Raw genomic sequence first — 24001 nt, 5'->3', positions numbered from 1 at the left:
TCTTATGGCTTTATACATTAAAACTAACAGCTTGAACTCCATCTGGAAAATTACTGGCAGCTATTGCTGATTATGTAGCACTGCTGAAATGTTCCCTCCTTGAGGCACATGATTTAATTTGAGAAAGGCCACATTCTGTACTAGTTCAGCTTCTGGATGGTTGTAGAATAGCCTCAGGTGGGCTATATTGTGATAATCTAATCTGCAAGTGACAGTGGTAGCAAGATCCTCACATTTTTTAATGTTGTAGGAATCATACTATGTGGACGAGCACATTCTTAGCTAAAGCTGCTTTCCTGAGCATCTGGGAGCAGCCCAGGAATTGATTACATTTCCTTCTGAAAAACTGTAGGAAAATGGTGGCAACACTCCCCTTGTCAGTAGTATCAAGATGACCATGTTATCTCCTTTATGTCTACCCAACTTTCCAATTTTACCTCAGTGTCTTTCTAGGCTGAGTAATTATCCAAACCCAGTCTTGTCTGAACATGAGGCTATTCACTGCATTGCATTGGCTGACCTTTCTCATTTGAGTTTTTATTGTACAGCTGCTGTATTCTACAACCATTTCTTATATAAGTAATCACTGGCTGCATCTACACATGCAATTAATGTGATGTGATACACTCTGGAGCAGTTTGCACTGTAGTCACCTGCTACACATGTGCACTGTCTATATGTGTACCCAGGACAGCAGCATTTTGAGCTGGGGTGGAGCGGTCCTGGGCTGGCAGCAGGTTAAGGGGGTCAGCTTGGGGCTCCAGGTGGTGGTGTCAGGCAGAGGAGGGGCTGGCTGGGCACAAGAGTGCTGAAACTGCTGAGCTGTGCGCTGCCACCCCTTGGTTGCTCTGCTTTGGCTCAAAGCATTGTTTTCCCAGTCACTGTCCACACATGCATTTCAGTATAATACATGACTCCACCATAGGACAGTACTGTTGCTGACAGCACTATCTTACAGTGGCATTAATAAATTTACAGGGTATGTCTACACATGTGCTTAAACAAGTACTAAATGACTGTGTGGTAACTGGCATTACTGTGCAGTCCTGTTGCCGCACAGTTATTTTAGATGCTACAGTGCAGTAGCAATGAGCTACTGAGCACTAGCTTGTAACTATTGTGTAGTAGCATTGCTGTCATGGTTCATGCCTGGCAATACCACAATAAATTGCACATGTAGATGCACCCACTGAAATGTGAACGACGTGCGACCCTGGAGGCTGGGGAGGCATGGTGACCGGCAGGGACATGGCAGCAGGGAGCTCTCGCAGGCAGCGGCAGGGAGGTGGGTAGCTCAGACCACTGCCAGCAGCATCAGTGGCACTTCTCCCAGGGAGTGCACCGCCAATCTTAGTGGGTGCACATGCACCCCCTATGTGTCGCCAATGCACTGAAAGCAAACTTCCAAAACTCTCCTTGGAAAAGGCGTTTTAACTTAAATGGCTTTCAGTTGTATTGTCACTATATCAGTGATTCTTAAAGAGGGTGTTGCATCACCCTGGGGTTCTGTGAGATCCTTTTACAGGTGCAGCCATGTGGGGCTTAATATTATCATTTTTAAGTAAGCAAACACCTCCATATACCTCATAAAGTAAAACCAGAGATTTCAAATAAGATTCCATAGTGTCCTGAAGAAACCATCCTGGCCTGCTGTGCTCTTTCTGAGTTCTTTGCAATGGAGAAAATTGCTCTATTATGTTTCTGTAGTCAAGAAAATTAGTGAAAGGTAAGAGCTGGCATTATTCTGAGGGGGGCCTTGAGTCTAAAAAAGTTCAGAACTACTGCACTCTACCTTCTTCCCTCTTTGAAACTTTCAAGATTCATCTCTGCTCTAATGTCTACAAAAAAAAAATCAACCCTGATAATCTGAGAGGCAGATTGTATTTTGTTCTTTCTGGTAAGACATGTAGCTCTATATAGCTGCTTGAATTGTCCTTTCCTAGGGCCAGATTCTGATATCCTCGTACAGGTTGGACTGCAGCTTACCCAAGAGGTATTTCCACAGAAATTAACAGGACTGAGTTTGGTGCAAATTGCCTCTAACTGTGAATATAAATACCAAAATCTGTCCCTTAATATGTCAGCATTTGGGGAAAGACAAGAGGTGAGACTCTGTGCTACATCTCTCCTCTCCAAGAGGTGCAACACAGAACTTGCAGAGGGAGGAAGTGCTGAGGTGGCTTTAAAACACTGCAAAACAGCTGTTAGACAGGTGGTATAAGTTAGCCTTGGGGTTTGCTGAGTTACGTAACCAAGTTTATAGAGCTGGGGTCACTTAGTGTCCTGTCCTTCCTCACTTTGTGACAGGACTTGCTAGGTGTTGCAAGTCATCTACAAATCACTCAAAGTATTTGTGCTAGTAAATCCTCTCATGGCCAGGTACAGATGTTTCAAAGCCCTTTTATATGACATTAAGGAACTAGGGAAGGAGTACAGTTCTTGCTTGCAGTTATTTTGCATGTGTATACAGTGCATAGCATAATGGGACTTGATCCTAATTGGAGCCTGTGCCTGCTACTATAATATAAATACTAATTTGGAATAATGCCTAATACTAGAAAATGTATTGCAGCACTAGCAAGGGTCTGACTTAACAAAATATCTACATGAACAGGAATGTTCAACGTGAAAGGATCTCAGGCAATCCTTAACCTATATCATTGCACTGAAGAACAGAGCACTTGCTGTGAACGTGACATCACTGTTTGCCATCAGAACAGCTACATCTTCACTTAGCCTTTCAGTAACACTTTTCAGAACTTTTTCAGAAATCCCATTTCAGCATAATGGTATTTAGAGATGTCTGCTCCTTAAGCATGTTTGTCTAATTCTATTCAGAAGAAGGACTACACTAAACCTGATGGCTAATACAGACAGGAATGGCAATATTGTTTCTTTTATTCTTCTTGAGTCCGTACTACTTTTCAAAAGAACAAAAACAGCACAAAGTAAAGTGTTCTATTGCCTGAGATTAGATTGTTGTGAAAAACATGCAGAGATCATCTTTTCCATCCCTATTACTTATGGGAGAGCATCTCTGAAATGTAGATGATCAGAGACATGCAGGTCCAGGCACTAATTATTATGCTGTAATTAAGATGTATGTACGGGCCTGTGGGAATGAGGACAGTGGACATTTTTTAATTGAGAGAGGCACACTACCTAGTGGACTTGATCCTTTCTGGGCTCTGCTATGGTCCTGCTGATTTTTTGGGGTTAATCATCTCACCAGCCTGGTCTTTGTTTCTCATCTGAAAAACAGACCTATTTTTGTGTAGTGCTTTGAGATCTAGTGATGAAAAGTGTTAAGAAAGAGCTAAAGTAGGGGTCTTCCTCAGGGTTTTACAGGTGAGCAGTGTTTATAGTATCTTGTAGTAACAATTATGACAGAAAGAAGGCTTGTCTTTTTAAGTTACAGATTTTTTTCAGTAATTGTTGTAGATTCTCATGCTTTGCTTTTCCCTTTGCTGTCAATTTAGGTGTGTATTGTGCAGAAGAGAGACACCAAGAAAATGTATGCCATGAAATATATGAATAAGCAGAAGTGCATTGAGAGAGATGAAGTCCGAAATGTTTTTCGGGAGCTACAAATCATGCAAGGCCTTGAGCATCCCTTCCTAGTCAACCTATGGTAAGTGAACCTTCTTTACAAATCTCTCATGCGCCTACTGTGACTTAGAAACATCAAGTGCATTCTTGATAGTTCTTCTTTTAAAAATGAGGTCCTTTGTTTTTTCTGCTACTTTTGTTTTCACAAATATTTTAAGGATGAACTTTCACATTGCAATATTTAAACATAACAATTTGCTTTTTTCACTTTATAGTTTGTTTTCTCTCTAATTTATTCCTGTAGCTGTGCAAATATACAGGTCTTTTCAGGGCTACCAGTTTCTTTAAGCCCAGTTTGGCTAAGAGATTGATAATAAGTTTACTGAAATCATAATACATATCTTTATGAAAGAACAGAAATGTTCAGAGCAAGGGCGTACCTGTCAATGCAGATAAAACTAAAGAATGCAGTAACTCACTATCAAAGAGTTAACTAGATGGAAAGTCTAGATAAATTCAGCTAAAGTTCTGTTTGGAAAAAAAAGAATGTGTTCTTCATTCATTCCCTATTCCCATTCTCATCAATACTGGCTGGAATACTTCCTGAAGCTTCTCCACTAATGTTTTAAGGACCATTTTCTTGGAAGTGAAATGATCACTTTATCCCCTGGTTCACTGCAATTGAATGTAAATTATGTGACTTCAATGAATTACCCAGGGATATCTCAGTTATTCTGGTTGTTTAATTCATAAAAAGCAGAGAAAAAGGGAAATTGTAGACCTGCTTTGCGATAATGAAGGTGAGGATATGTACCGGGAGCTGCAGTATTCTGGAAATAAGAAAAATAACAGATATTTGTCAAGAGCTAGAGGATGAAAAGTTCAAAAAGAGATGGCTACACTCTAGTGATTATTCTGGCCTCTTCAAACATATGATATTATGGAGATATTTTGATGTTTGACTTTTCCCTCTTTCTAAATGAGATACCCTCTATCATTCCATAGAATGCTCTTCTATTTTGGGAATGGTATGAAGGGTAATGGTATGAAAAATATCTCCATCCCTCAGTAACTGCATCCAAGCCTTGCTAGGATAATTGGCTGCCTCCAGCCACACACATGGATATCAGAGACTATATACAGGTGTTACATTTAGATCAAACTAACCAGGGTAGCAGGCATACATTCAGTTCCAGGAAATTCCTTTTCATGGGGTCAATTTTCATTGTACTAATGTGCAAAAGAAGCAGAAAAGGATAACAATTCTTAAATTGCAACTATTGTATTGTTTTGGTTTCTTGTTTAAATTGTGATTGTTTCTGGTAAGTTTTGCTTATTTTATTATTTTTTGTGTTGTTGTTTGCATGCCTGGAGGCTGTTAGAGGATCATTTTATAAATGAGAATATGACATTTAAAAGAGTGCATCGTCTCCTGGTATATGCGCCACGAGATGACCTAGGGTTATGTTCCTTCTGGCTAGGCCATTTTGGAATAGTTTGCCTTCCGAGTTCTGTTATTATAGTATGAGAGCTTCTGAAGGTGATGTTAAAATGAATTAGATATTTTAGGAGTGTGTTTTATGATGTTGGCTAGAAATAGACTGTGTTTCTAGGAATGTCCAGATAAGAGGCTCTATGAAACCTTCAAAGCTCCGCAGAAGCCTAACACTGTGGGCCTAGCACGGTTAAGTCATGCCAGTTTCTGTAGCTGAAGGCACAGAAAGGAGCTGTGTGGCTAGTATCATATCTGTCCACCTTCTGCATGCAAGCCTGAACAACTGGGTATGTATTTACAGCCATCTCATCTGAAAACAGCTTTTCCCATAAGTCCAAAGCAAGGTTCACATGCACGCTTCTTGAAACTCTAGTGAAACATGATAACCTGCTCTGCCACTGTGCTTCAGTAAGGTGAAATGCATAATGTCACATCTCTCAAGGCTTTCTTGAAACTAGGAAAACTGGGTTGATATATTGAAAGAATACTTGGTCAAGGAAGCTTCCTGTGTACAATTAAATTATCAAAGTAGAGTGTTAGCCAGTTGCTCAGCTCAAGAGCTGAATGTTTCTTTCACCCCCTGTAAAACTAAAGTTGATTGTAAAGTCAGAAACTCGCAAGGTTCTGTGAGGTAGTTTGTCTGCGCTCAAAATAGTAGGTAAAATGCTCTGGTGTCAATAGGTCTATTGAGGTCATTTATACCATTAAGTCAAAGAAGCAACTCCAGCAGGGAGTCTGGCCCACTATATTGAAAATCTACAAATACACAGAAGAGATGATATAGACAAAGTATAAGCTCTGCTCCAGAAGACCCATTTAAAAGGCTTTATGAGGCTCATGCATCTTATCTGTTTTTTATTAAATTTAACTCCACCAGCAGAACATATAAATCACATTATTTGAAATACAAATGGTCTTTGTTAACATCTGATACAGAAAATAGGCTTTCTTTGTAAATGGTAAATAATAGCTCTAAGGAAAACTCCAAAGTTTTTCAAAAACCATTTTGGGGTTGATTTATAGATTTCATTCTGAAACTAAAATTGAATAAACGTGTAAAGATATGTGACCCTTGTAGCCAATGTTATCACTTTTATAGGCATTTTTTGTAAGATGGATTTCTTCTTAAAATGAAAAGCAGCCCAGGTTTGTATCTGCCCTTTTGTTTGTCTTTCATACTTCAGGCACAGATAAATGAGCTGTAGAAATGCCAGTTCCTGACAAAATTTCACCCAAGGATTATTACATGGTTCTCTAGGTTTAACATTTAATGTTATACGAGTCGTATTATTATCCTCTCTACACAAGGGTACCATCAGGTCAAACTCCTTTACCTTTCCTTAAAGGACCCATTTGGTAACCATCCTTCTTTAGGTTTAGATCAGGATTCATCTGAGGAGTTGAATTTAACCTCTCTATGCTATACAAAAGTAAGAACTGCCATTGCTGGGTCAGACCACAGGTCCATCTTGCCCAGTATTCTGTTTCACACAAGGGAAGAGAGAGGATGCTGAAAGGAAGAGTGAACAGGTTCTGACCAGGGATTTTCCTCTGTCCTTCTGCCACTTTCAGCCTCTAGCATTTAAGGTCTAGAAGTTCTGATTCAGAGGCAGTACCCCTAACTCCTCTATTTAATAGCTGTTGATGTACCATTCCTCCAAGAATTTGTTCAATCCCTTTTTTGAATCTAGCTAACTTGTCAGATTCGACAACCTTTTGTGGGAATGAGTTCAACACTTCAATTACATGCTGCATGAAAAAAATCTTCCTTTTCTTAGTTTTAAACATACTACCTAATGGTTTCAGTTTGTGATCCCTAGTTTTTGTATTGTGAGAGAGAGTAAATAATTTACTGTTCTTTACCATTTACTATTTTGTAAACCCTTACCATGTCCCCCAAGTGTCTCTTTTCTTACAACTGAATAGGACTAGCCTCTAATTTCTCTTCATATGGAAGCCCCTCCATACCATGGATCATCCTTCTTGCATTTCTTTGTACCTCCTTTAGTTCTTCTTTATCCTTTTTGAGGTGTGGAGACTAGAACTGGGCACAGTATTTGAAGTGTGGACACACCATGGATTTATAAAGGGTCATAATGACGTTTTGTTCAAAGTTCCCTTCCTAATAAGCCCTAACATTTTGTTTGCATTTTTGACAGCTGCTGAACACCAAGCAAATATTTTTAGTTAACTATCCACAGAGACTCCCAGATCTCTTTCGTGTGTGATAATTAATAGCTAATGTAGAGCCCACCATAGTGTAGGTACAGTTTGTTATTTTTGCCCATGTGCATCACTTTGAATTTCATCTGCCATTGATCTGCCCATTTGCTCAATAGTGCAAATCCTTCTGTAGTTCCTCACAATCTGCCGTAGTCTTTGCTGCTTTGAATATTTTTTTGTCATCCAAAATTTTGGTCACTTCACTATTCACACTTTTCCACATCATTTAGAAATATGATAAATGGCTCTAGTCCCAACACAGATCTATGACTGGACCTGCCATGTAACCCCCTTGACTAAATTAATTAACAGCCTTTGGTGGGAGACCTTATCAAAAGCTTTTTGGAAGTTCAGATATACTATTTCAACTGGATCACCTTGATCCATCTGCTTAATAACACCTTAAGAGAACTCTAGTAGGTTGGTGAAGCATGATTTCCTTTTGACAAAACCATGCTGATTCCTCACCAGCAAGTTATGTACTTCAATATGCTAAACAATTCTTTTTTCATTATTATAGTTTCTATCCTTTTTCCAGAAGCAGCAGTTAGACTCATTGGCTTTTAGATGCCTGTGTCCCCTCTAGAGCTCTTTTTAAAGATTGGTGTCACATTGGTAACCCTCCAGTCGTCTGGTACCAAGACTGTCTTTACTGATATGTTCCATACTACAGTTAGGAGTACTGCAATTTCCTGTCTGAGCTTTTTCAGGACCCATGGATGAATGCCATCAAGTCCTAGAGATTTGCTACTGCTTAGTTTGTCATTTTCCTTTACAACCTCTTTGAAACCTTTAGTTTTGACTATAGACCTAGACTCATTGCAACTTCTGAATATTCTAGCTACGCTACTCTACTAGCTACTCTAAAGGGATAGGAAAAAAATTGCTGACAATGGTTGCTGCCAGTTGTGTTTCCTCACCCAACAATCCTGATGTTGAAAATAGTTAAATTGTTAATGGAGATGGGAGAAAACATCATTTCCACTTCAGTCCTCAAAGTAGAACTGTGGGACATTATGGCAATCTTCCTTTCTGTAACTTTGCTTAAAACCATTATTTCTGATTTAAATTGCCAATTAATCCATTTCAGTATCCGTTGAAGAGAATGAAGTTAAAACTATATGTTTGATATAATCAACATCAGATAAAGTAGTATTTGCTGCCTTCTTAGAGTCACATGCATACTCAATATATGTATTGAGTCACTATATATATTGTCTGGGCTGTGCATATATTTTGTAGGAAGTTTACAGGGACTTGTTTTCTCAAGGTTATGACAATAGGCTATCAGCTCAGATTAAAACATTCTCCGTACCAGAGGACCAGAGGATTGCCAATTTCAATTTCAAATAAAACAAGAAATCAGCAAATACAAACACAGGGCAAGATCCAAATCAAGTTTTTATAGGACACTCCACTTAAGTTTCATGGCATCTAAAAAGTAGAGGACTTGCCCTGGAAGGTGATCCAAATTGGCAAAGTGAGGCACAATAAGATCCCTATACTGTGAATGGGGAGTCCTAAGCACCTCCCAAGGGCTGGGGTGCTAAGCACGGAGGAACCTACAGCAAGCCAGTAAGAAGTTAAAGGGACAGGGGTGTGTACCACCCTTCCTTGGAGTTTAGGCTCAGAGTTGTCCATTATGCACCTCCAGTATCTTGGGATCTAAATCATACCACCCGTTAGGAGGTACTTAACTGAATCAGGATATATAATGCACACCAACAGCAACACTGATCTTGCTATAAAGCACAGCTCCACATTTAGTCTTGAACATGGCCAGAGTACTCTAATTGTCAGGCCATAAACTAAGCTAGGTGGTAAAACACTGCCTTCTTGAAGCAGGCATACTGGGCATGCAAAAGAGCAAGGTTCAGGACATGAAGGAAAGCAAGGAAAAGCAATTGTGGCTCTAGTCCAGTGAGGACAGCACTGCTTTGGCAGGGTAGGGTCTTGGATTCTGGTCTTCGCTCCCAGAATGTCTTCCCATTTTTAACCACAGACAGTTTAATGTAAATGCATAGCCAATCTTGAGAGCAGGAGCTTCCACTGTCTTTACCCCTGGGCTACTGTCAGGCTCACTCTTGCTTTTTGACTGCCTATTCCCATTAGTGTTATACTCTGGCCTGCCCAGTGGTTTAGTTTCTAAAGGAGGGCTGTGGGGAATCACTCTCAGGGAGGTGGAGAATGTATGTTTTAGTTTCTGAGGCGGAAGAGAATCCAGGTCTCCACTTCCTGGGTGAGCGTCCTAAGTACTGGGTTGTTAGGCCACTGTCCCCTCTTCCTTAGGTTGAATTTTACATGCTAATCTGGACAATTTTTGAACATGCATGGCAGCCAAAATCTAGGCTCCTAAAAATCTGCAGGCCAAGAAAAAGGCATTTGATGAATCTAGTTGCATGATTGTTTTTGTATTCTCTGGATTAGGGTTAATCCAAATTGTTTTTGTAACATAGGCACCTTGATTCTATTTAAATCCTGATTATGCTTCGGTGAGAATGACATGGGTTTAGCCCATAGTTTTAAAATGGAGGATACCCCATCTGCTGCTGCAGAAAGGCCACAAGAACAAGGGAGAGAGTTGAACATGGAAAGGAGTAAAAACCTTGTTTAGGGAACTGAGATAGAGCCATCAGAGACTTGGCAAGGTAAGGGATAAAGAGCAGAGGGTCTTCAGTGGAGTAGGAAGCAGGATGTTAGAAGAGGAAGACATATGAAAGCTTTTTCATAGATTCATAGATTGTAAGGTCGGAAGGGACCTCAGAAGATCATCAGGTCCAGTCCCCTGCACCAAGCAGGAAAGATAAGACCCCTGAACCAAGCAGGGGGTCAGGTGAGCCCAGGAAGGTGATTGTCTAGTCTCCTCTTGACCTCCTTCTTGTGCTTAAGATGTTAGGTAGTGTGTGTGTGGGTGTGAAAGCTGGACATGGGTCAGTATGCTTGGAATTTAGTGATTTGTCTGCTGTATGTAAAACTAAAGGTTACTATAGGTTCAATGTTGCAGATCTTAAAAATAACTGCAAAAGCCAGTTGAAATTCACCACTACCTCATCATATTTATTGTAGTGATTATAAAACTCATAACTTAATGTTATATACCTTCCATTTTTTCTGTGTTTCTGTTGAATCACATAATGATGATAAGGCATTAAATGCTAATGTCAGCTTCATGCTTTAAATCAAACTACAGAGTTGTGTTCTGGTGATTGATTGCTTCCTGAAAGCAATCATTGCTACCTCAAAATGTATATCATCAGACTTGTGTGTCAGTACTTTCATCTTAAAAGTGAAAATTAAAGGACATATATTGAAAATAGCCTTTGGAAGACTTAAGGTTTTTGCTCTTTTTCACTACCTACTCTGTGATAGCTATTTTTATTTCATTTGCCATTTCCTTCTTCATTCTTCAATCCTTTCTTGATCTACTTTATCCTTACTGAGAAAAATGCCCCTAATAAATATTTTTTTTTACCCAAGAAGCTTCTTTATACGGGATTTACTATGAACAAATTTGTATCTTCCAAGGCACTGAAAAAAATCCTTACTTTTGATATAAGTGTATTACATCATACACTAGGAGTTAACATGCTGTTCTGTGTTTAGGGTCATAGTCACTTCCTGCGTTGGGCAACTGTAGCACAACCCAGGATCCAAGGTACACCATTTTAAAGTGCCAGTGGTCTCAGTCTTGTCCTGCCGGTTGCTATGCCGCGTCTGAAGGAGGTAATCAGATGAGACAAATAAATAGGGACCCACTTAACTCGTGGCAAGGCAAAGCCATTTTCACAGCTTTGTTCCATCATGAAGAGCCCATTTTATAGGCATTTCATGGTAGCCTTGCCCCTCAGTGCTGATTGGTGGAGAGCTCCTGAAGGGGAGGCAGGACAAGGAGGCAGCCACCGCTTTGTTGGCTGCCTTTTGTCTGGCCCCACCCCTCATTTATGATTGGTGGAGAGGCCTGGGAAGGCAGGGTGGAATCTTCCCTTCCACCCTCAGCTGCCATCTTGTCTGCTGCCCCCTTCATGTCACTTCCACCAAGAAGAGGAAGATTTAATAAAAACCCATCTGGGAAGGGAAGACTCATAAAAATATTTTATTAAGGTTTTTTTTCCCCCACAGATTTCACAGGCAAGCCTGGATTTTGCAGTTTCCATGAAATCCACAAAATCACAATTTAGGTAGGTCCCCTCAAATAAAGAAAAAGCAGGTTGGTGTACTTGCCTGCCCATCTTTCCACTTTAGCCTTCTCAGATCACCTTTTCCTGTGTTTCAGCAGCTGAGCCCATCCCAAAGGAAGAAGGCAGGCTTCCATCACTCTTCACTGTGAGGGTTCCCTTCCGAGGCTACTGCAGCAGGACTATAATGGGGTGATTGTGCTGTGCTCCCAAGAAATCCTGCTAGGAGACCATTGGCAGCAACTCCCTGAGCATGGGGTTTCAGTTTTGGCAGTCCAAGAAGGAGCAGAGACCAGGTCTCAGCTATAATTTCAGGCAGACATGGCTGCATTGGTTGAACTCATTTCATGTTCTGACGGTTTTAGTCATAAATGTAACAGTTGGTGTCTGTTATTCAATGAAAGCTGATAGCTATTTTGTCTCCATATGAGTTGATAAATTAGACATAAGTGCCTGTGTCTTAATCTGTCCCTGTTCAGGTCTGTCATAAAGATCTTGGAATGACTTCAATCCTGCGTAAGGGCTTCACAGAGGATGTGCTGGCTGGGATGCAATGCAGGGATCTCTTTTCTATATATGGTACAGAAAAGGTTTCCATATGTTGTACATATGGTCTTGTTTTCTATGTAGGTTTGGTGGTGCTAGCCCTGGGGGAAACATTTCACTCTCAAAACTACTACTTTATACTAAACTCTTGTAGAGGTTTCAGTATTACGGAAAGGTTAGAGTTGGTTAGTCGATCAACTCACATATGCAAAATATGTGCCAAAGTCATGTTGTGCTGTTTAGTAACCAGAGTAAGTGCTTAATGCTTTTATAACACTTTGACTTTGTGGTTTTCTGTAAATGTATTATTCCTCAAAAAAATATACACAACCTTAGAATTGTCTCACATTAAAACTGTTATTGGGAGCTTTTGTTGACATTTTATATCGTGTAAATAATTCAGAGTAGCTTAGTTAGGAATAGAGAGGACCTTGACAATTGTGAATCTTGTTCAAACTACAACTAAAAGGCATAAGTGAAATCACATTTGCCCATAAAAGGATCAATGAGAACACACTCAAATTATGATGCTAATACAGAAACATTAGTATTACATTTAAAACTAATGGAGCTGTCGAGACATAATACCCAGTTCTTGCTCTCTTACATCGCCTTTCTTCCTTGGATTATATATATATTCTCTGGGGAAAAGACTCTATCTTTTTATCTGCCTATCAAAGGCTAAGTATGTTGGTAGTGCTGTACAAAGAACATAACTAATTCCATCACTGTATCTAAATAGACAAAGAGGCAAGATAGTCTAGGGACCAAACCAAGATTGGGAAATCAGTTGCGCAAAAAGGATTCAGGAGGCATTTGGATGCCTAGGTTGCAAAAAGTGATCTGGACTATTCTTGCTTCAGTGGCCACAAAAGGTCTTAGGCCCATAAATTCAGCAGCTACATTTTGGACTTCAAAAATTCCTAGGCACCTGTCTGTTCAGACTAGAGTGGTCTGGTGCATATGGAAATGTACCTCCTACCTAATATATGGAATGGAGGTGGGACAGCAGCAAACTGCATGTAAGTTCCTAGAAGGCTCAGTTCTGGAGCTTTGCTGCAGGATCACAATAGCCTGCCTTACCTCATACTGTTCCAGGCTGACCCAGAACAGTTCTGGGTGAAGCAGGGCATTTCACTGTCATGACAAGGTAGTGTTGATGGTACTTCTCCAGTGACTTGAAGTGTCTCCTGTACATTGTGCATATCTCAGCTCCATAAGATGGTGATTATGTCTGCTTGATAAATTATGAGTTTGGTTTTGGATTTGATGTCGCCATTTTCAAACATCTGCTTCCTCAGGCATCCAAAGGCTGCACTTGCACATTTGAGGCAGTGTTGGATTTCTTTGTTGATGTGAGCCTTCTGTGAGAAATGGCTTCTGAAGTACAAGAAATACTTAACATTCTCCAGTCTCACTCTGAATCTGAATGATCAGAGCCAGGGTCTGCTCATTCAGAGCTTGATGTTGGAGAACTTTAGTTTTCTGAATGTTAAGCATCCATCTCATTTTCTTGCATGCCTCAGTAAAGATGTTGACAATTGCTTGAAGGTCTGCTTCTGAGTTACCACACACACCAGTATCACCAGCGTACTGGAGCTCATTGATTAAGGATGATTAAGGTATGTGGCTTACTGCTTCCCTTGGCCATTTCCTAGCTTCTCAAACTTTGTCCCTATGTGGATTCTTCCACAAATTAGCTTATAGTTCAGAAGCCTCTTGAATGCAAATACTACCCAGATTCATTCTGGCCAGCTCTATATGTTTATAGCTACGGTTTCGAACTGGGTCCTTGGTCTCAACAGGAAGAAATGATTAACCTGCCAATGCTGTCTGAAGTCTTTCAACCCTATCATGGTTCCCCTTTCACCCAAGAACATTACAAGGATAAGGCTACAAGTATGATGGGAGCTGGAGGACCTGTAACCAACCAACCCCTTTCTTTTCTGCATGATTAGTCTGGAGCTGGAGCCTGTAAAAGGATAGCTAATGGATAGAAACCTGGCTGGAACCGGCTGGATCATCAGGCTAGTAATCCAAGGGTAGTAATCAATGGCTTGATGTCTAGTTGGAAGCCAGTATGAAGTGGAGTGTCCCAGGGGTCAGTCCTGGGGCTGTTCTTGTTCAGTATGTTTGGTGACCTGGAAGATGAGATAGTGTGCACCCTTAGCAAGTTTGCAGATGATACTACGCTGCAGGGGAGTGGTTGATATGCTGGAGAGCAGAGTGAAGATTCAGCAAGAGCTAGACAAATCAGAAAATTAGACCAAAAGAAATCTCATGGGGCTTAATAAGGAGAAATGCAAAGTCCTGCACTTAGGATGGAACAATTCTATTCACTGGTACTGGCTACACTTAAGCAGCAACTCTGCAGAAGAGGGCCTGAGGATTACATTGGTAAATCAGTTGAATATGAGCCAACAGCGTGCCCTTGTTGCTAAGAAAGCTAAAAGCATACTGGGCTCCTTTAGTAGGAGTACTGCCAGCAAATTGAGGGAAGTGATTATTCCCCTCTAGTTGGCACTGATGAAGCCACATCTGGAGTACTGTGTCTAGTTCTGGGCCTCCCACTATAGAAAGAATGTAGAAAAATTGGAGAGAGTCCAGTGGAGGGCAACAAAAATGGTTTGGGGGCTGGGGTACATGACTTCTGAAAAGAGGCTGAGGGAACTGGGCTTATTTTGTCTGGAGAAGAGAAGACTGGGAGGGGATTAAATAGAAGCCTTTAACTACCTGAAGGGGAGTTCCAAAGAGGATGGATCTGGACTGTTCTCAGTGGCTGCAGATGCCAGAACCAGGAACAATGGTCTCTAGTTGCAGCAAAGGATGTTTAGGTTAGATATTAGGAAGAATTTTCTCACAAGGAGGGTAGTAAAGCACTGGAACAGGCTACCCAGAAAGGTTGTGGTATCTTCATTTTTGGAGGTTTTTAAGACTCAGGTAGACAAAGCCTTGGCTGAAATGACCTAGTTGAGGATGGTCCTGCTTTGAGCGGTGGATTGCACTACATGACCTCCTGAGGTCCCTTCCAACACTAAGTTTCTATGATTCTATGAATCATTGGCTACATCAGTGGTTCCCAACCTTTTTTTTATACTGAAGACTGATAAACTCACTCAAAGAATTTTGGTGGACTGGGTATAGAAACAACCTAATTTAAATATTTAACTTTGATTTACATATTTAAATTAAAATTTTACATTGGGAAGGGTGCAAGGGTCATATCAGGTTGCAGCACCGCAGCCATGGGCACCAGGGGACCCTGCAGGCAGTGGCCTGGGGAGACCCAGCTGGGGCTGCCAGGGGAATAGGGTCTCCACTGCCTTTCCTAGGAGCAAGCAGCAGAGCTGCCTCCTCACCCTCCACCCCAGGCATTTCCCCACCTGCTTCCACCTAGTCCCTGTCACAGGTGGGGTTGGGGTCCTGCCTGTCCTGGTGTGGGCCCTGGTACTTGTTACATGACCCGTGGCTTTCCGGGTGCAGCCCTGGCAGCGGGAGTGGGATGGGGGGATGCATAGAGCCTGCTGCCTTCTGGGGCTGTCCCACCACCCAGCTTTAATCCCATGCCATGACCTGGCAGCCAACCCTTTGTGGCCTGGAATGAGGCTGCAGCCTGGTGTTTGGGAACCTCTGGGCTACATCTAGTCTCCTTACATCCACCCAAGGAAGTAAAAATGGAGTAAAGAGTTCATGAAACTATGGGAGTCAGTGTCAGAAAAGTGGTGGCTTGCTGGACCTTTCCCAGGTCTCCCTAGAAAAAGAGAGAGACCAAGGATTTCTTGTGCACAGTGAAACAAAGTTGGAAATGGGCAGCCTGGCTACAGAAAACTGGAGAGAAGCACAAGCAAATGGGCCTTGCCCAGGAACATGGAATTATCCTTTACAAAACAGGAACTCCTGCTTCTTGTGGTGTGTGTCAGACAGGAAAAAAAGAAGGCAAATTTGCTGCAGAAGTGTCCTTCAAGTTGGCATAAGCTGCTGACCTTGAGGAAATAGAAGGACTTCAAATGTCTGACAGTGTTGGAGGGCTAACTGTGAGTTTACAAGGGATTGCCCTTGCTTCTGTAATTATAGGTATCAAAAGACAATTTAAAAAAAATATTGCCTCCACCCTTGCTTCCTGTCCACTAGCTGTCCTCCGTTATCTATGCTAACCTCAACATCGTCCACCTACATATATCTGTTTCTTCTACAATCTTTTTTTCACACATTCTCCATATGAATCCCCACTCATATGTGGAACTAATCAGTGAGGGAATTGCTTCTACTCCAGATTGGCTTGTACCAAAATGGATAGAAGTTATTGACAGTGATAAAATTGTAGGAGGAGGGGCCATTGAAAGTGACAGGTAGTTGCTTTAAAAAAAATGATTCAGTGTTTAATCTGTTTCTCTCTCCTTTCTTCTAGTTTGTTGTTTTTTCTTAGAGCACAAGCTCTTTGAAGCAGGGAGTGCATCCAGCTATGTTTGAAAAGCATACTGTGCGTGCTACCTCAGTATAAATGATAACTGTTCAATATGTCTGCCTTATGGAAGATGCATGGCACGTTAATTAGGTTGCACTTTTTCATTGCCCTTAATTTAATGTAGGTTTCCATGACTGCAAAGGGAGAAGAATCTGTCAAAGTCAGTAGAAGCTGACAATTTGCATTCAGGTTGCTAGCTTAAAAAATGTGATGCACATTTAAATAATGAAGTTCTCTGAGTGCTTGGTCACATGTAAAACTGCTGTGTGTTCATCCTTCAGTAATCTTCAGTAGTGACATAAAATGTTAAGGGATAACAACCTACAGCTCGGACTCTTGCTATTCACAGCAAGGCCTATTTAAAATACAGAGATTAGTTTTTATTTTAAATGTGTAGCTTTTCAAACCTGGCACAGCACTATGCTTTCTGTAGGGTAATATAATGACATTATTTGCATGAGAAGAACCTGTGTAAGCCTGACTGGAATTCTTTTCTCCATCAGAACTGTTTTTTAACAGAAAATTGGGTTTTTGACTGAGCAGGTTTGTTTGTTTGCGGGGGTTGGGTTTTTTTTTTCTTCTTTGCAAAAAATATCTGCCTTTCATGGAAGTTTTCTCTATAAAGATGGAAAGTACCAAATCTGAAGTATTTCTAACCAGTGCTCCAAATTTTGATTCTGAAATAGTGCTACAGGGTTTCAGGAGACTTCAGTTTTGATGCATCAACTTCCTTCTTTCTCAGAATTACCAAATCACTGCTCCTCCCTACTTCTGTTTGTACCACCATTCATCATAGTCTTGCCTCAGAATATTTGCTATGCCAGTGGGCCTAGGGCAGGTAGCTCACAACCAGTTATGCCAGCTTCATGCCATCTATACTTTCTATGATTAAGTCACATCAGCTGCATGCCCCTTTTGCAATGTGGGAGTGGTACAAAACAAATGATATGGGACTGAGGATCTTGTCTATAAGCAGTAAGAGTATTTTGAATTGGGTGAGGTGAGTCATCAGTTCCTTATACCATATAGGTGGTTTAAAGATATCAACTGAAAATCATAAACAAAACTGAGATCCAAATTTAAACTTCTTAGCATGTAAACAAGCATTCACAGGACATGGTTTAGGTTTAGGTGGCTTGCTTTAATATGCCTAAACCAACTGGGAGCAGCATGTGCAGGCCTTCACCATTGCTGGAAGTGGTGCAGGCAGCCCAAGTTACCTAACTTGGGCTAGTGGGTGGGTTTGGTCGTATCAAAGGGGCTTTTTAGTCCAGGGTGGGATGGTGGGTCTGTGAAGGGGGAGGGCAAAATGGCACAGTTGGCTAATTGGAGGGCTAAAACAGCCTAGTCAGGGTTGGGAGGGTAGGAACAGCATGCTTCCAGGGCTGGGGCAAGTAGCTAGGCTTTTTCAGCCCCAGGGCTGTGCTGTGAATGCCTACAGGCATTCACTCGACTGGGTTAACCCAGGTCAGTCTAAAGTTAACTCACCTCTGGAGGTGAACTAACTTTAGATTGGGTGCACCATTTTCAGGGTGATTTAAGTCCTAACCTTTGTTGGGTCAATCTAAATGTTATGCTTGTGCATACTGTTGAAGTCCAGAAGGCATTCCAACATTATAGCCAAAGTGTCTATATGCATAGCCAAGTAAAAAGAATAGTTTAGTTCAGACCTATCTCCAATTTTCAAAAAAAGTGAAGTATTTGAAATGTGCTTAGACAGCTAGTCAGAAAATGATTTTTTTTTCTCCTGAAGAATCTTTTGGGGGGTTGGTGGAAAAAAAACTAACAATAACTGAAATAAATGAGTTCTGCAGTTCTCATGGAGTTGAACTCTCGGGGAGCTCCGTTAATGGGTTATGTCTCTGCCAGTTTTCCCTCTTGATGAAAAGAGACAAGATAACATGATAGTTATATGGCTGCAATGAATAAAAAAAAATCTAGCCTAGTGAGAAATCCAGGCCCGGAGAGGAGAAAGGGACATTGAGGCATCCAGAATAAAGTTCCCTGAAGCCCTCTGACACTATTTCAGAATCAGAATTTGGAATACTGGCATTCTTTCTTTAAGGGAAAAAATCTATGGAAGACAGATTTTTTTAAAAAACAACAAAACCCCCAAAACATCTGCTTAGCCAAAAATCCAATTTTCTGTTGAAAATCAGTTTTGATGAAAAAAAGATCATCAGTCAAATGCAGGTTCTTCTCATGCAAATGTATCCTAAATCAGAGCTACTGTAATATGCAGGGAGTGAAAGTCTCCCAGCAGCTCCCTGGATTTAGAGAACCAAGGAGTGGCAGAAGGTAGTCTAAATGCTCCTTTCATCAGATATGCCCCAAGGAGTTCAGGCAAACCTGATATTCTGACTTAAGGTTTCTTAGGAAGTTTACTCACTACAGAGAGAAAAAAGACTATTGCTATCAGAAATATTTAGGAATACTCATTTTAGCATCCTTTCTTCTGAAGATACGAATGAGGTGGGTGTGTACACAGTTCAGAGGAGCACATTTATTTATTCTAAATGTCTACAGGGAAAACTGAATCTGACTTAGGATGAAGTAGCCACCAAGAGAACCATGGTCTGTTCTTAACATGACCCTAGGAGGAAATTATCACCACAGTGAGGAATTCCTTTCTTGTAGTTGAATATTGGCACTCAGCTTTGTTTAGGGTTTGAGTCACATATGCTAGATACCTTCTCCTGGCCTCCTTCAACTTGCAACAAAACAGATCTGATGCCAACATCACTTGTATCAATGGCCAACAAGAAGGGTAACTTAGGTTCCAAATATGCTAAGATGGGGGATGACATCAACCACTGCTTTAGCTTTAGAAAGGCATTGTGACATTCCTAGTCCAGGTTTTTCTTAGCTGAGTGAGTTTTGGGGTGCTTGATGACAGATAGATAATGTGTGGAGGTTAAAGAGAGGTACCTCATCAACTCACCGGACAAATTTCCCAGATCAGCAAGTTCAGCCACAAGTCTAAGATAAGACATCTTTCCACACCTCTCCCAGAACCATCCTTTTAACATTGTCTGTAAAAGAAGCTTCCCAAAGCATCCTACTACTATAGTGAATGCTTTGGGTACTAAATATGACAGACTGTCAAAAACACAGAGCAAAGCTGTCTATCCGGAGACTTTGACTTCCTCACTCACGCCATGTTAGGGGGCTTCTCCCTGACCATGTCAGAACATTATATGATAGATGATGGTCGCTCTATCTCATGTCTATTTACAGAGACTTCATGCCCCTTCTAGAGATTGTTTTGTGTGGCACCCAGCAGTGCACTAAGAACTGAAATTTTGGGGTATGTCTATGCTGCCCCTCTTGTGGTACCCTGCCACTCACCCCCACTCCATGCACAACACCTTGTAACTTCCCAAGAGCAACATTCCCTGCATGGAGCTCAGGTTTTTTGTCTTGAATGTACTGACTGAGAAGCATTCAGGGCTGCACTAAACTGGTTGCATTATTTCAGATCTGTGATTTTACCCACCCAGAATAGGAATGTGCTTCAGGGCAGTGTTTTCAAGTGCACTACAGAGGCAAGATAGACAAATCTTCTGAATTCAGTTTTGCTCCATCCTCTTGAGTAGAAGTTGCCAGGTTTGTTTTTACAAAATTGCTTGGTCAGATTTGGCTTCCTGAAAAACAATGGCTTGGGTCAATCTGTGGAAGAGACTAGGGTAGACGATTGCAACTGGTCATTATTACAAGATTTTAGAGTGAGCTTCAACTGGCAGGAAAGCAAGATTGTGGTCACCCATAGGAAGTGAGGGAATATCAAGTTCACGTTGGAGAATGCAGGGAAAAAAGATCGCTGTACATGGGCTCAATAGTTGAGTGGTAGCTGAAAGCTCTAATCGGTTTTAAGTGAGATTGTTGTGTTACTTCTTGAATAGCAATAGTTTTCTGTATAAGTTAATTCTATATTACTCTATCTTCATCATGTAAAGGATTTATTTCTCAATAGGACTTTTAGCACTTATCTTTTGATGCTGCAGGCAACTGTATATCTCCTTCCATTCATACATTCCTGTGCTGATTTACATACCATTATGTTAACAAAAATCTCCTGCTAATTGCAAGGATTAAATATGTGTGTTATGCTTCCTTTCTTCCAGCTATGGTGTTTTAATAATATCATTTGATCAATATTTTACGCTGGTGAATTTCTTTAGAGGTATAACCATTGATTCTAGTATTTTAAACTAAAGGCGGAGTAGTCTAACCATTCAACAACAGTAATTACTTTCTTATCATTAGAGTTGGGTACTTAGTAATAAGTAATAATAATTGTAGACTGAAAAAAATGGTAACTGGTGGCTTTTGTAATTAAAATTACTAACAGTGAGTCATAAACAGCAGCAGCTGTAAAGGGAGGAAACGAAAAGATACATCTGCGTGGCACTTGCAGAGACTCTAATATGTTTCCGTTTAAACAGGAAGCAATCAGGGTATAAGAATTATTTTACTATTTCACGGAAAAAAGAAATAGCCTCATGCAAAAAGGAATGGCATGTCCCCCACACTTCTTTTGATGCCTCTCTCAGACTCAGCCTTTAAGATCTTCTCTTCTCTAACAGCAATGACAGGAGCTGTTCTCCACATAAGACAGTGGAAAAATAGGAAGAGAAGAATGCATCGGAGAACTGGCTACAGGGTCTGGATGTATTTATGGAGTGAATGATGGTTACTTCCCCCATCCTGTCAAGGGTACACAAGAACTACTTTTGCAGCATGTTTGAGCTCCATGAGTCCAAAAAACAGTAAATCAATCTGAAATTGGGTTCTCAAGGTACACTTTTTTAGGCTCAAGGCAAGCCTTGGAAAATGTCAGCTATTGGTTTTCACCCATTTTTCACTCATTTTTTGACTATGGAAAATGATGTAGCAGTTTTTCTGTTGCAAAGAACTCAAAAAGATCACAATGGGCACCTCTACATGTTCATTAATGCAGTATTAACTAAATGTGCAGTAACAATAGTTGTGCTGGCACATGTTATTTTAGTGATGCTTACTGCACAGCAGCCTAATACTACTGCACAGTAGCGTATTAGCATAGTTTTTGCTCAGCACGCTACTGCACAGTGTTATTAGGCTACTGTGTATTAAGCATCTCATGTAGACACACCCAATGAGTCAGAATGCTTTGACACTGTGTATTACTTTTTGAAATCTCTGGGTTTATCTTGCAAATCATATTTGCACACCTAACAAGGCTAACATTGTGTGGCACCTTGAGACAACTTTGAAAGGATGTCAGTGTACCCTGTTTGAGAATTATTGCTCTAATGTCACAGACTAAGGTGCTGCAATTAATATATAGATACAGGCAATAAGAAAATAAGCATAAGAAAATGCATGTGGAATTTGCAAATCCCTTCCCTTGTTTCCCTTGTGATAGTCTGTTCATGTGAACACCCTTTTCTTTTAGATAAGTTGTGTTTATCTAAGGATAATATGACTTCCTTATCTCAAAGTATTATGAAGATAAATACATTAGAGGTTATAAGGAGTTGGACACTATGAATATGAGAGTGATGGAAAAAACTAAGAAGTTTTCTCCTCTGTTTAAGGGGAGATTTTCAATTTGATGCATCAATTTATTTTATCACAGGCTAGCAACTCTGATAAACTAACATACTGTAAAATTAGTTTTAGCTCTACATATAGTTCTGAATAAAGTAGGAATTACATTTCACATTTTGACAGACCTAAAATCCATGAGCCAAATTCTCCACTGCCTCAAATCTTGTATGGGTCATGATCATATTCTGACCTGATAACTTTATTTCCCTTATTTGCACAGATTTTAAGTGGTTACTCAGTGAAAAGTACTGAAGAATCAGTCAAACCCCATAAGTTTGATTTTTCTAGTGAATGTTCTTGCTCTATGTATCAGAAAGCGGAAACAAACTTTCTGAGCCAGATTCTTATTGGCTATTTCAGTGTAAATGTTAAGATTAAAATAATCTTCTTATATTCAAAGAATTATTCTAGCTTTATAATGAGAATCATTTCTATAAACCTGCTTCATATTGATCAAACAATGAAATATTTGTTATTATATATCCTTTCAGATAAGAAAAGGAAATGGAAAAGCAAGCATAGAGCTATTTCTATATATCTATATCTATGCCAGGGGTATCAAATTTATCCCAGGATGCCTCCAGACCATGGGGGCTACTCCAAGGCTGGATTCATGGATTCAGCAGCGGCTGTAGTGGGTTTGGGTCCAGGGCCACAATCAGGTAGAGCACACATCTGGAGGTGGACAGTGGTGTGGGTCTAAGATTGGGCAGCAAGAATACAAGCAAGGGCTGTATCTGCTAAGCACTCACACGCACCCTGCTGCCAATGGTCATGGCCATAGGGGTCAAATTCTGCAAATTCCCGTGCCAGGCCACATCCCCAATTTCTGACAGCCTCCAGACTACTGATGAGCCAGATGGAACCGTTCTGCAGGTTGGACCTGGCCTGCGGGTGTGTTTGACACTCAGGAGCTAAGCTAATAGTACTCTTTGCCTGTTGCAGTAAGGTATTATGTTGCCTCTGACCTTTTGCTGAACTCTGATCTTTTGCTTCACAGCCTTTCCATTTCCATCTTTATCATAACAGCTTCCTGTTACACTCCTTTCTATTTCTTTCCATATTTTTCCTTCTTTTCTCAGCTGTTAATTCTTCCTGAAAAAAAATATAACCCCCAAATTGTTTCATTATGATTAATTCTTCTTTTCTACACTAATGTCTTCATGTATACAGATCCACAGCTGAGAGAAATTGGTAAAGCTCCACTAAAATTGAGACTTCAGTTGATTTATTTATATCAGCAGAGCTGGCCCTCTTATTCATGTAACTTCAGCCTTTAACTAAAGTATATTCCTTCCTTTCTTTTGATGACAAGTGTAGCTTGTACTGAAAATAACACAAATTTTAGTCACCACTGCTCTACTACACAGTACCATGCACTCATATACCTGGCATCCACTTTTTCTACATAGGAATCTTACTGATGCAGTTTTAAAGCCTAACTAATCAAACATCAGCCATTTGGTTAAACAAATAAGCACTCTCCATTCATAACCTTTGTTAGAGAACTGTTCACTGCACATGCAAGGGAAAGGACTTGTTGACCTGTTTCTGGACTTCAGCAAGGACTTTGACACCATCTCCTACCCTCCTCATTAAGAAATTGGGTGACTGTGGCATTGATGCCTACACAGTCAGATGGATTGCAGTTGGCTGAAGGGTCGTACTCAGAGGGTGGTGGTGGATGGGTCATATTCAACCTGATGATAAGTGGGCAGTGGAGTTCCCCAGGGCTCGGTCCTTGGGCCCGTGCTGTTCAATCTCTTTATTAGTGATTTGGACGACGGGGTGAAAAGCACCCTGTTTAAATTCACTGATGATACCAAAATTTGGGGTGAGGTGAGCACACTAGTAGGGAGGGAAAGATTGCAGCAAGACTTGGATAGGTTACAGGGGTGGGCTAGCAAAAACAGGATGCGCTTCAACACCGACAAGTGCAGGGTGCTGCACGGGGGC

The 24001-nt window shown here is 40.8% G+C and overlaps 1 protein-coding gene across 3 annotated transcripts in view; it reads left to right on the top strand.

Moving 5' to 3' along the window:
- Positions 1 to 24001, top strand: part of STK32B (serine/threonine kinase 32B) — a 334464-nt gene that overhangs the window by 72353 nt on the left and 238110 nt on the right. For all 3 annotated transcript variants that reach the window (XM_090035573.1, XM_090035574.1, XM_090035571.1), the window contains one exon: positions 3480 to 3631. In XM_090035573.1, coding sequence (XP_089891699.1) covers positions 3480 to 3631 — 152 coding nt within the window. The remainder of the gene's footprint in view (positions 1 to 3479; positions 3632 to 24001) is intronic.

This window comes from Crocodylus siamensis, chromosome 2 (genome assembly GCF_052110815.1).
Source record: "Crocodylus siamensis isolate JL-2025a chromosome 2, ASM5211081v1, whole genome shotgun sequence".
Classification (NCBI taxonomy): Eukaryota; Metazoa; Chordata; order Crocodylia; family Crocodylidae; genus Crocodylus; species Crocodylus siamensis.
The sequence above is the reverse complement of the archived record's forward strand: the minus strand, read 5'-3'. Positions and strand labels throughout refer to the sequence as shown.